Below are 14,230 nucleotides of genomic sequence, written 5' to 3' on the forward strand. Positions count from 1 at the left end.
TTCAACTAATAATCGAAATGTTGGCAAAGGCAGAGGCCGATAGAAAAATCGAAAGGGAAGAGAGGAGGAAAGAGAGGGAAGAGGGGGAGGAAAGTAGGAGGAAAGAGAAGGAAGAGAGGGAGGCCAATAGAAAAAAAGACAGAAGATTTCCTGGCGAGATTAGAATTCAATCAAGAAAAGGCAGATAGCATGCTGACGAAATCAGACGCCAACTTCAATGCCTGGCAGGAAGAGACGTTGGCCTGCCCAGTGGACATGATACCTGCGACGGCACAACAAGAAGAGGTTCCCATGGTGATACCGGTCGGAGTGACGATGTCCTGCCAAGAAATGGAGGCACGTCCAGAAGAAGAAGAGCCGACTTCAGCGAACAGGAAACCTGAGGCGACAGATCTACGAGAGGTACCCATAGAAGATGCCGAAGTAATGCCGGTCAGAGAACCGAAGAAGAAAAGGCGTAGGGACCGAAACAAGCGACGAATTATGAGGAACCCGACGTGGGAAAATTGTGGACCCCAGAATAAGTTGGCCGCCGCCTGTAGGAAGGTGTCCCGCCGTGCGACAGTGGCATGGCGCCGGAGAAACATCGTCAGGAAGTCTTGGACCCGAGGAGATCATGAATCCCGGATGAAGATGGCTGCTACCTGCAGGAAGACATCCCATCGCTCGACAGTGGCACGACGTTCGAGAAATGACTTCAAGAAGGAAACTCCCCAGGGAACCTTCGGATGCCGGAGAAAGGATTTGGTGCCAAGGTCTCGCGCCAGCAAGTGGCTGGAAGACCAGAAGGAACGACAACGTCAGGGAGTGCAAACAACGCATCAAGAGCTGCTACGTCGATGTAAGAAATTTCAGACGAAAGACCTGATGAAGGATTGGACCTTGTGGAGGGGACGACCACCTCCAAAACGGAAAAAAGAGACTTCAAGCGGAGGAGGAACCGGTAATGTAGAAGAACCGGCCTCCCCAGAGAGAGTGAATGTGCCATAGAATAAAAGTAATGGATGAATGGGACACAACTGGATCTTCTGGCAAGCTGAAAGGAAACCGCTCAAGACGAGCTTTGTCTTAAGAGGGGAGCAGATGTACGGACGAAGAATAGTCGCTGCAAGAAGAGTAGCCGAAACAACAGGAGACACTGCAAGGACAACCACCGAGGAAAAGGAACGGGGATGCACTGTTAGGCTATTCGGGACGAACAGCCTTAAGGAGGAAGCAGTGTGACATGTTGACCCCTACCTCCCCAGCGGCACGTAGCGTGAACGTGGCGCTCGCGTAATAGGGGAGTAATCACCCCGCATCCTGGTAGCTATGCAACGCACAACGCGCGGTGACGTCACGAGCGGAGCCGACGTTAGCCGAGTTCCCGCGACCTTGAAGCTATGCAAAGCGAATCAACAGCGGTGACGTCACCGAGGGATATCGCGGTTGCTAGGCAGCAGTCAACAACTCCGGACAGCATGGCTAGCAACACGGCACCAGATGACAATTGTCCGATCGAGGCTACATGAGGAGCAGCGAAGGCTATTCACAGTCAGTCCTGAAGCTACCTCCGAGTCAGTTAGTCCGGGAGCTACCGATGAGTGAGTCCTCGAGCTACCTCTGAGTTAGTTCCGAGTTAGCCAGCAACTAGTCAGTTGTATTCTGGCATTTGGAGTGTAATATTTGTGATACTGCAGATAGTAGTAATCGTCAGATTGTAATTTGGGTGACTGTAAGAGCGAATGTGAAATAAAATTCGCTGTATCAAAGACGGCGTGAAGTTATTTGTCGCGCTATACGCCCAATACGCGACAATATTTAAAAAAAAAGTATTAATGTTATTAGTACTTGTCAACTGAAAACATAAACTTCTACTCAAGATAACATAAATTTTACAGCAACTGTCCTACAGGCAGGACAGGTTTGCGCTTTTTAAATTATCCCATATGTAATAATGATAGCTCACCATTTAAAGATTTCACAGAGATAAACACCTTCTTGAACTATAAGCTGTCACAATTAATTAAAATCCTAACATTTGGCAAGGAGAAGAGAACGCTTCCAAATTTTGGAATTTTATCCAAGAATGATGTACCTTCTAGTTGTAGCTGGGGTGAAGCATTTGTTGTTGTAAGGCCTATGGAGACACAAGCATCTATTTAAAAGCACCAATCACTTTCCCCTGTTATCACAAACCTTTACAGTTTCCATGCAGATATATTTATGTGGGAGCATACCTTGGCAGAGTCCTTGAGGTGGTTCATGGATGGATCATTGATACTTTTGCCAGAAGCAGCTTTTGTTGCCTGAATAAGGTCTCCTAGAGCAGATGCCACATCTTTCACAGCATTGATTAGCATCACCTGTTGAACCAGTGTGACCAACATAACGATTTTAGTTCTTAGGTTTTCATGGCTGGAGCTTTTGAGACTAGGCTGCATCAAACGTGCAGGGTTTTTGAACATTTTGGCAAAGTTTGCAGTTGCCTATTTCAGGATTCATCATTTTGGGAAACGTTTTTTTATTGCCTCTTTTCACCAATCACACGGTCATTCCCTATTGGAGCTGCTCTGTTCATCCAATCACAGCTTCACGTATAACGTAATGTCTAATGTGAAAGCCATTATTATTATTATTATTATTATTATTGGAAGGGGTGGGTTTCCCCATGCACCACGACCAGTTAGATCTATTGTACGTCCCCCTGTGATATTCTACCAGTCTCTATACCCTACCGGTACTGGTGCGTGCCATCAGTCCCGACTCAGCCAGCGAGTTCGGCCTCTACTGGCTCAGCGGTATCTAGATGCTTCCCCCATCTACCAGAGGCATTAGAGACTACTGTTGGGCGGGAAATGTCCTTCAATTTGGCTCAGAGGTCTCCTTGAGATTTGAGGTTCTTTTACGTGCCGTAAAGCTACGACACGGGACCCATGGCTTAAAGACCCTCCTGGAGGACTTGTTCCCTGAATTTTTCCGCCCTTAAAAATTCCACGACCTCCGCCGGGTTTGAACCGGCGTACCTTGAGTCATGAGGTGGGAACGTTACCCCTAGACTACGGAGGCCGCTTATGTGAAAGCCATATAAGAGCTGTCAAACCCCTACCAAAGTAGTTAACCCCAATGATGGCACCTGCAAGGTTTGCAAAAATGGAAAACCCAACATTTAACACAGGTTTAGTCCTGAAAGCCAAAACCACATAAATGATTTACATTCATTTTGTACAATATATAAACCAAAAACTGATGCCGGAAGCAGCGTCATCAGTAGGTACTTGAAGCACAGAGCAAATGATGCTCGAGATGGTTCAAGTTCGTTCAGCAACAGGCGTGACCAGAGTGGTTTGAACAGCTGTTGTACTGTGATGTGGAAAGTAAATGGAAAAACTACCGCATTATCACTTTCCTGGATAGTCTCTTTCCAAAAACAGAGATACCATGTATGCAAGATGTCTCCTCTGGAGACAAAACAAACTGGAGGGGCGGACAGAAGTGCCCAGAAGAAGAGGAAGAAGACGTAAGAAGATGCTGGATGACCTTGGGGACAGAAGAGGATAGTTTAATTGAAGGAGAAAGCTTGAGATTGCATTAAGTGGAGGAACTGTTTTGGAAGAGACTGTGAACCTGTCATCTGACAGATTACTGATGAATGAATATTTCTCCCTGAATATACACAGCAAAACTCCCATTTAACGTTTCTTTGGGGAGCAGTGGACATGAACAAAAAACTGTGGAAAAGGATAAACGGAGGAAAGGAGAAACTTTAATTGGGATCTAACATGATACTGTTTATGGGAAACACACTTTTGGAAAGTAAAATACATGAATAAACTATGATAACTACATATTACACAAATAACAGATTTACAGAACAAATCAGAAACAACAGGCTCACTAAATAACCTCTCAGATGATTCCAAAAATTATCTTCTTAAAATACCATAATACATATTCCATAATACATAAGGATGACAAATCCTGAACAGTTTTAACATTTTTAATATTTAAAATTTAGCAATATATATGACAAATATATATTTTAGTTATTTTAGTATAAAGACAACAGGGCATGCAATGCAGTAGTTCGACGTACATCGAAAAGCACCTGAAGATGGCACTTTAGTGCCGAAACATGTAGTGCAAGAGAGAAGAGTATGGTGAATAAATGTATGCACTGTAAGACGGTCAGAATAAATCATGGACATTAAAATACCAATCAACAGCGAAAATAAGTTTAGTAAGACCTATGAAATAATGGAAGAATTCTGTTTTTTAAAATCAGTAATAAGTTTGAATGGTCATAATACTGGGAAGGATGAACTAACAGACTACATGGAGCAGAGACCATATTGAGAAGCTATCTATTGCTCAGCTACTCAAAAAATTTCCTGCATTTTATGAAACCCAAAGGTTCATTACAGCATTCACAACAGCCTGCTAGTGATCACTATCCTGAGCCAGATGGATCTAGTCCACATCCTCCCTTCCTTCTTCTTCAAGATCCATTTGATCCATTCTGTTTTTTAAAATCAGTAATAAGTTTGAATAGTCATAATACTGGGAAGGATGAACTAACAGACTACATGGAGCAGAGACCATATTGAGAAGCTATCTATTGCTCAGCTACTCAAAAAATTTCCTGCATTTTATGAAACCCAAAGGTTCATTACAGCATTCACAACAGCCTGCTAGTGATCACTATCCTGAGCCAGATGGATCTAGTCCACATCCTCCCTTCCTTCTTCTTCAAGATCCATTTGAATATTATCCTATCTTAGGACCTCTTACTGGTTACTTTCCTCTAGGTCTTTCTACCAACTACAAAGCAGAATGACGAAGAAATATCTGTCCTCTACCATAAAACCAACTAACCTGAGCTTCTGGGTTATTAGAGCCCAGGGACGCAGCCCCAAACTTGACAACTTCAGCCAGTTGCACAATGGTTGACACAGCATTCTGAGCAGCAACAGCAAGCTGTTCTTGTGAGGATGCAGCCCCTATAACATGTATATGACATGTGAAAACTGAGGTTCTCATGGAAGTAACGATGATGCTGTCTCCTAGGACGTGACACTGTGAAGTCTGGAAGATATTTACCAATATTTCATAGGGACCTGCTATGCCCATCTTGTGGGGGGTAGCTACCCAGAAGATCAAAGAGGAAGGTTTCTTGAAAATCTCACAACTACATCCAACTTCTGTACATACTGGGCTATGTATTTGAATTATGAATTTGAAAGTTCAAATTTCTTCTGATTAAACATAACAATGGAACTGCACAAAGTGTTCACTGTGGAGGCTGAGGATAAACTAGACCTCATACCTGCAACCAGAGTCTTGGTGTCCTCAACTAAAGCTTTGGCTGTCTTGAGGATGTTTTCGCGGTGGTTAGCAAATGATTCCTCTTCATTTTCTGCGTGCAGTGTTCCTGCAGTGGCAAACATGATGGTTGTATCCAGATCGCCTATTATACCAGAAACAGTGCTGGCAGCATTGATGCAAGCCTGTGTACCCCGAGAGCCAGCCTGCAGGGCTGCCAACACTTGCGAAACCTGGACATACAACAAAATCTTACAATTACACTCTTCCAAAATGACACACAGTTGAAGAAATACTTTGCATAACACAGACCAAGAAACACTTATTCATACTGGTTTAAGTTGTCAATGTGCTTAACTAATTAAGCACTATGCCATGAAGGCGTATGGGGAAGTGCATGTATAGATCCACATTTTCTTGACCTCAGCATTAATTGGAGGAGAGTGGTCAGCTTCATGACCCTGTCACTTTACCCCCAAGGGAAAAAAACCCTGGTACCCATTGGATAGGAGGCTGGGTGGGCCCCAGAGCCGATCTTGACTATGTGGAAAGCAGAAAATTCTTGACCTTACCGGTACTCGAACTCTGACTCCTCGACTGTCCAGCCCACAGCCAGTCATTATACCGGTTGTGCTAGCCCAGTCATCCAGATTCGTTACAAGGTTCATAAAAGTGATGTATTCAATAATTCTCTTCTGAATAGACATTGTTTAGTCTGGTAGAAGTTTGCTAATGTTTTGGAGCAATGTCCTATGTATATTTTCAAAGTAAAAGTATGACTCTCCTACCCTAATAGAGGCAGCATACCTCTCTGAAATATCTATAAACTTTTACAAAACTAGACAGTATCACATCTAAGAAATCAACTCACATGAAACATTACAAATCAGAGCACTAGAAACATAAAACCCTAAGAGTTCAGCATTAAACAAAGCCTGAAGTAACTGAAGCCAATAATACGCACCTTCTCTGAGACATGCCGTGCACTGTCAGCAACATCTCTCTGTGCAAAAGTGTCACCCTGTGGTGCCATCTGACAAGCACCACCTGCTTTCACAAGTTCCAGACATGCACGACCTAGTTCTTGAACACCTGAACGTATGCGTGTTGATACATCTGCGTTAGAAGTGGCTGCAGCTGCACCAGTGGCATCTGAAGCCAGCTGTCCATACTGGCGAGACAAATCAGCTCCTAGGGCCCCAAGACGTCCCACATCAGTTGCAGATTTCGCCACCTGTGACATATGATTTGGTAACTACTTCATCCTTAACACACAATGGGCTACATTAATTAATGTTTTTATGCATACAACTTTTGATCACCTTCTTTCACCACTAACTGCATAATACTTCAACTATGAGCAGAATGTGTGTAGATATGTAATATATATTTTTTTCTTTCTGTATCCCCATACAGACGAAGTGACAAGAGGCTGGAGAAAATTACACAATGAGGAGCTTCATAACTTGTACTCTTCTCCAAGTATAATTAAAATGATCAAGTCGAGGAGGATGAGGTGGGCAGATCATGTAGCATGAATGGGGGAGACAAGGAATGCAAATAGGATATTGGTGGGAAAGCCAGAAGGAAAGAGACCACTGGGAAGAGCAAGGCATAGGTGGGTGGACAATATTAAAATGGATCTTAAGAGAGATAGGATGGGATGGTATTGATTGGATTGATCTGGCTCAGGATAGGGACCAGTCGAGGGCTCTTGTGAAAACGGTAATGAACCTTCGGGTTCCATAAAATGCTGGAAAATTCTTGAGTAGTTGCAGAATTGGCAGCTCCTCCAGGTGGGCTCAGCTCCATCAGTAAGTAAGTAAGTAAGTATCCCCATATTATGAGCCTTTGGAATAAAGTCTATGCTTCCGGAATGATCATACTCAAAGTATCCTGTCCCCAAGGGTGAGCTAGACCAACATGCCATGGCACCAATGTGTTAGTAACAGGTTCATTGCTACTAACATGAGAAGTAAAAAATCTTCAAGATAAGCATTATAAAGTTGACCATACCCCTTTACGAAGCTTACTATCTTCTGGGATATAACGTTGTGTAGTCTGGTTAGAAGTTTACTGGCATTTCACAGGAATATATGACTCTGTCTTCTGGGCCAAAGAATATGTCCAGCAAACAACCAACCGACAAGGAATTCTTCAGGATAACTCCCCCAGCATTCTACCCTAAAGATGGAGGCAGGATATTCCACCGAAACATCAGTAAACTTCTACCAGACTACACAGGGTCACATCTTAGAAGACAGTACCATTCATAGTCACTGCAGTCAAAACCTCAAAATCTCACTTACCTCTTCAATATTTCCCTTGCTCAATACTGAATTTACCCCACTCAAATATCAGTATTAAATTTAAGGTATTGTAGCATGTAGACCTGTTGCTAAGTAATGAATCTGTAAACAATGTCCGCTGCTAGGCAACAGATTTGTAACATGCACCAATGGAGTAACTGGGAAGCTGTGTTCTCTATGCAGTCCGTGAGACAGCTGTGTGATGCAACAGTAAAAGAACTATTGGAAGCAGTGCTTTCTAAGCAGTTCATGCTGAGGTGTTATAAGCAGGACAAGTATAGATTTAAGTTAGTTGTGAGACAGTTGTCAGCCAGTAAGGGCATGAACATGGAAGCTGAAGAAACTATGGCAATGAAGCCTCTACCAGGCAACAACTGGTAAAGATACAACGGAATGAGAGGACTCAATGCGTGCTGTAGTGAATAGAAGAGTGTGTGAATTAGCGATAGTGCTATAGTTACTTGTAGTTATGTTCCATAAGTGTTCAATAAATCCAATTACCAATCCAAAACCCATCTACAATCACTCAAAAATCATGACACTATTTTCACTCACAATATCCTCTTAATTTTAGCCAGAAAAGGGCTACCAAAATTTCAACTACAGCTCTTCAAATCCTGAATTATAATTCAGAGGTTTACACTGCATGTAATGTAAGACTATTTAGAAATGGTGTGAATAAAGTAACTGAGGACACAGAACATGCAGCCATACCCAGGAAACAAACACAACATTACAGTTAGTCTTCTTCCTTGTGACACTGTATAATGTGCTAGAAGGTACCAACATTGTGAAGGAACCCGATACCGCCATTGTAAGGGCGGAAGAAATGTTATGGCAGGAACAATGAAGAGCCTGAAGAAGGTAAAAGTTGCTGCCTCCAGAACACTGGTACACATCTACAGAATCACTGTCATCACAACCCATGAGATCACTCTCTTTAAGATTTAGTGATGTGATGATATTGTGGCATGTCTGCTGAAGGCCAGAATTGTGAAGCCACCAGAGACCTAGAAAATGGCTCTGCAAACACGGCCGTTACTATGCATCTGCTGTGTAAGCATGGAACAATACCAGAGCCATTACTAAGCAATGTGTGCACACATCAATGGAGGAACTGTGGGAAGTTGCGTTTTCTGCGTGGTCCAAGCTGAGACTCCATTACGAAGACCAGCCCCCATTATGGAAGTGCTGAGATGACAGAAGAGTATGGAGGTTGATGTATGATGGGTGCCAGCCCCAGAGTCAATCCGTTTGTCAGTCAGTCTGAGTTGAGAGTCTAGACAGGAGTTCGAGAGTCTGCAGACAAACAGTCAGACAGTTACAGTAGTTGAGGCCACGGACAGTTCAGGAATCCAGAGAAAGGGGAATATCTGCTGTTGGAAGCTGCTACCAAGCTGCACAGTGAAGACCGTGACTGCGAACACTAGTCTCTGTATCAGAGTAAGTTGTAAAGTGTAGTCACGCGTTGATTCAGTAAATCTGATTACCAAATCAAACTTCATCTAGAGTTACTCGATCACATGACTATATCAGACACAGATCTTGTTTGAAGCTATAGTAAATGTCATACATAATGTGCCCCCAAATCATGCACATCAGAGTATCCTGATATTTTGCACAGCATCTTTCTCTCAAACCATGTTCTCCATCACTTGCTTCATCAACAAGCCACAAGCAGAGATATTCTGTGTACAAGCCAATATCATCCAAGTGTCCCAACAAAACAAGGAATTGTGCACAAGTTTTGTCTCTAACTCACCATTTCCTGTGCAATCCTTGCCACCTCCTTGGCCGCAGTCACCATGCGTGTCTGGTAATCCACGAAGCTCAATTCCCCAGTCTCAGAGTATGCTGAGTGACGGTGACTGCTTTCGGTGACGCGTGTCATGGCACGAGTGATCGAGTCCAGGATGCCCGTCACCACACCTGCTTGTGTCGCAAGGTGCTCCAGCGTCTTGCCCACATCTTGGAGTGCATCACGTGTTGCGTCAACAGATTCATCAATGTCAGGGTGGATGTTTATTGCCTATAGGAGCAACCAAATTACAACTGGAACCACAACTTCAGGATGATTGAGTTACTGACTGACTGACTGATGGAAAAGTCAATCAGTACTGAAGCCCTGATGGACATCTGCAGCTTATCTAATGACGCTATCAGCAACTCTCACTAGCCTTCTTCGTCCAGGAAGATCCTCCAATCTGCTGCTCCTACATTATCAGCCAGATTTTATCTTATTATATCACGCTGTCTTTCCAAAACTTTTAAAGCTCACAGCACACATAATCTGTGAAACTGTGACTTCTAGATGCCATTCAAAGACTATGATATGTAAGAATGGATGAGTGGAAGGGATATCTGTGGAAACTGCAGCCAGAGATGGGAACTGTCATATTTTCCCAGCTGAATTTCAATTGAACGTTTCATTCGTCAATTATATTTATAACTACTGAAGCAAAAAAGTCTGCGATGAAGTAACTCACCTTCGGGTTGCCTCCCCCTTCCTTGGTAGCGTACACCAGCTGTAGCGCACATTCAGCTACTGTCTTTGTCTGGTCCAGTAGCACCATCTGTTGCTTTGAGTGCACCATGTTAGAGGCAGCACCAACAGCACCAGCCACCAGTGGTTCAAAGTACAGGACCATCTGGTTCACCTGCACATTTAAAAGTAAATCAGGCAAGTAAAAAGTACACAGAATGGAGGAGACAAGGAATGCGCATAGGATATTGGTGGGAAAGCCAGAAGGAAAGAGACCACAGGGAAGACCAAGGCATAGGTGGGTGGACAATATTAGAATGGATCTTAGATAGGATGGGATGGTATGGATTGGACAGATCTGGCTCAGGATAGGGACCAGTGGAGGGTTCGATAAAATGCTGGGAAATTCTTGCGTAGCTGCAGAATTGGTGGCTCCTCCAGAAGGGCTCAGCTCCATCAGTAAGTAAGTAAGTAAGTAAATAAAAAGTAAACAAGATGTACCTGTGTTAAATTATACACGATGCCATAAAGATGCATGGGGAGTGCAAGTATAGCTTTATTCACATTTGGTATAGAGTTTATGCATCCCATATCGGTGCCTCTAGCTGCATATGGAGTTGCCCCACGAGAAAAAAAAAAAAGACTGATTTTCTCAAAAATTCTTCTAACACCTTTCATTAAATTTAAATAATATATGCAGATCACCTGCTGAAATAGAACTCCATAGGTGGTATCTTCAGTAAAATAATAGTATGTTCAATAGGGCCCAAAAACAAAATTCTGATTTCACAGAAACTGATATTAAGTCAGGCAGCTCTCACTGTTGTTCTGTACTCAGTAACCAAGAATGATCTACCATGCAACAATTTCCTCCACTTCCAAGTGACGTATTCAGGTTCAGTCATATATGAAAGCACTGTTTTTGCTTTAATTTCTCATGTTAGTGGTAAGACTGAACTTAAGAACTCTTCCCAGTAGTTTATTGTATAAGAAGACCAGAATTATGGTCACCCAATGGTATTCATGTGAGAAATACTAAGAATGCCATGTAACCACCAAGATGCCTGGTATTATTATTATTATTATTATTGCTAGTGGGATGGGACTAAGTCCCTTGTACTGCAGCCACTTCTGGCCTATTATACCAGCCCCACATGATAGGTGAGGGTGATTGTGGAGCAATTGGTGGAATGAAGATTGGCAGGGGAAACCAAAGTACTCAGAGAAAACCTGCCCCAGCACCACTTTGTCCACCACAAATCCCACTTGACCAGACCCAGGATCGAACCAGGGTCGCCGCTGTGGGAAGCCAGCTACTAACCGCTTGAGTTATGGTGTGGCCCCAGATGGCTGGTAACTCAATAGATTCAAACTCAGTATCTCTGCAGTACAGTAAAAGAAGATTCTCTTAAACCCGAAAAAGTTTTTCTTCTGGCATTGTTTCTGTTTCATGTGGATCAACTGATGAAGCCTCATAAGCAGGAAGAAGGTGCATATAAACGATAGACAAGTAAGGTGGCGGACTCACCGCATGTCCAATATTCTCAGCTTCAAATTTGGCAGCAGCTCGTACAGGCTCAAGTTTCTCTAGAATCTCATTCACTGAGCTTTCCATTTGATCAGTGAATCCCTGAAGTGTGTTGTCACGGCGTGGAGGCAGACTCTGCGACACGGCTGCGAGTGACGTCTGGTCGAGGTCACGGATACGGGCGCTCAGCTTCTCTATGGCACTGTCACATTCCTTCTGTCCAGGGGCCTTGTCCCTGAGCATTCAGACACAGTGACATCACGTGACAGCTTACTGTGGCCTCGTCACATTACAGACCCTTGCCCCTAAACTTGAGACATACAGCTGATTCTCAATTAAGTGCGGGTGAATTATCCAGGTTCAGTGGTGCGTCCACTGACATGTTGGTATCGTGACTAACCACTTGAATTTGAGCATACATATCCTAATCCAACAACTGTCTACAGCTTAACACGGGAACGAAATGCTTATCAAGAAAAACAAACAGAGATTTATGACCAAAAATCAAAACATGAAATTCTAGTCACTCTTCATGCACACTTTATGCTTCCATGCACATTGCAACCCATTTTATTCTCTCTCTCTCTCTCCCTCCCCTTCTCACTAACTGTTTTGGCGTATGTCTCTGCCCTGCCTGTTAGCAGCGCTGTTTTCATTCCATGTATATAAGCCATGTAAAGGGCCTATATACATGGAACAAAAACAATACTACTAACAGACAGGGCAAAGAACACAGTCAAAGAGGCATACATGATAACTGCACCAAGACGACTGGGAACTATGTTTACACAACACTCATGCCACTGCAAAGTGAATTCAAACACAATGATAATTGGATAAAAGGACGAGAGCCCCCAAGCAAAAATATTGAAATTTTAATTAGGCATTATTTTATTTTTAATGGAATATTTTTTTTATTGCTAGTGGGGTGGGACTAAGTCCCTTGTACTGCAGACACTTCTGGCCTATTGTACCAGCCCCAGGTGATAGGTGAGGGTGATTGTGGAGCAATTGGTGGAATGAGGATTGGCAGGGGAAACCGAAGTACTCGGAGAAAAGCTGCCCCAGGGCCACTTTGTCCACCACAAATCCCACTTGACCAGACCCGGGCCACTGCGGTGGGAAGCCAGCGACTAACCACTTGAGCTATGGCACGGCCCTTTAATAGAGTATATTATTTTAAGTGAGAGATATCACATTCGCATGTGATAGCTGAACTTGCATATATTACACAGTGAAACAGTTTTAGCAAACAGACACGCCTCACAATGGTCGTATATGGCCGAAACATGTAGTGAGGGGGACAGGGAAAAATAACGAACGGGCTGCATTGCGGTCGGGAGTACGGTGTGTGAATGAAGAGTACATTAACGCAACAGGATGTTTAAATACAATTTTAGAAATTCAAGTGAACAAACTTCAGCTTCAGGTAGAACCATTCATTAAAATTGTTCTAGGAACTCTGATTATCCTCATAAAATAACTGAAGTCATAACAGGGCTGAAAGGCCACCCAATCCTTGGCATGAGTAAATGAGGACAGGATATAAACAAATACATTCATTCTTCTACATAAAAAGTCTATTTGGTCTGCTACAGGCACAACGCAACACCTTGCTGTGAACAGTACTGTCTTCTGTGATGTGACGCTGTGTATTCACGTAGAAGTTTGTGAACACTGTGAAGGAACTCAGGAGCACTGCAGTTTGCAGTGTCAGTTTCTTCTCTAACATTGCAGAAAATATATTACTAGCAAAAATTATAATTATTTTAACCTTTATCGGACGGGCCATTTAATTTCCAGTAGGGGCAGCTGGACGGAGTTTATTTAAATGCCCACCCTTCTAGAGCAATGAAATTGTAAGCATGTTTCTAAAAATGGTGTGATTTCTACATTTTTTATGATAAACGAACGAAATGAATGCTCCTTTAATGTAGAAAGAATATAGAATCAGATATTCTAATTTACAGGTTTTAATATCTGTAAAAAAATTTTACACTGATTCCCAAAATAAAATTTCCCGAAATTCATACATTTTCTGCACCATGCGTTCTAGCAGTGTAATACATTTTCTGCACCATGCGTTTTAGCAGTGTAAGTCCTTGTGGCGACTTCACATTCAATGGTATCTCTTGTTGTAGCTTATTTATCGTATGGGACATGTCACTATGCACGACTGTAGGCGTCTGAAATTCCTCGCTGCCTAATGTGTTAGATAAACACAGAAGTTAATTCTCGGAATATGGTGTTGCCAGATAAGTCATTCGTTCATTCATTGCAGTCAAACCATTGTGTTTGTAACGATTTTGAAACATCGCAATATAAGGTTAGCCACCCATGACATCATGAAGCAGATATTGGGTTCAGAGAAGTCGTGAATGAGATTTTTGTATGTGTGGGCTCGAGGTTAAGATTTATGGCTTCTTATCGTGGTCTAAGCACAGAGATTCATTGCTAGCACTGCTAGAGAGCCGTATACACGACGACGTCGTATGGAAAATGCTGAAATGAGAAACAGCTGTTCAATGACACAGATTCGGACTGCTATTCAACCGATTCTGAATGTGGCGTGGAAGGTTGGTCTTCTGATGCCTGAAATTGAGAAACAGC

General features: G+C 42.9%; 1 protein-coding gene across 3 annotated transcripts in view; it reads right to left on the minus strand.

Moving 5' to 3' along the window:
• LOC111874367 (talin-1) overlaps positions 1-14,230 on the minus strand; it is a 95,509-nt gene that overhangs the window by 21,694 nt on the left and 59,585 nt on the right. For all 3 annotated transcript variants that reach the window (XM_023869820.2, XM_033755540.1, XM_023869829.2), the window contains exons 30-36: positions 11,621-11,855; positions 10,097-10,267; positions 9,373-9,639; positions 6,266-6,535; positions 5,306-5,534; positions 4,855-4,979; positions 2,220-2,345 (exon numbers count right to left, since the gene is read on the minus strand). In XM_023869820.2, coding sequence (XP_023725588.1) covers positions 2,220-2,345; positions 4,855-4,979; positions 5,306-5,534; positions 6,266-6,535; positions 9,373-9,639; positions 10,097-10,267; positions 11,621-11,855 — 1,423 coding nt within the window. The remainder of the gene's footprint in view (positions 1-2,219; positions 2,346-4,854; positions 4,980-5,305; positions 5,535-6,265; positions 6,536-9,372; positions 9,640-10,096; positions 10,268-11,620; positions 11,856-14,230) is intronic.

The sequence above is a fragment of the Cryptotermes secundus genome, unplaced genomic scaffold (assembly GCF_002891405.2).
Source record: "Cryptotermes secundus unplaced genomic scaffold, Csec_1.0 scaffold47, whole genome shotgun sequence".
Lineage (NCBI taxonomy): Eukaryota > Metazoa > Arthropoda > Insecta > Blattodea > Kalotermitidae > Cryptotermes > Cryptotermes secundus.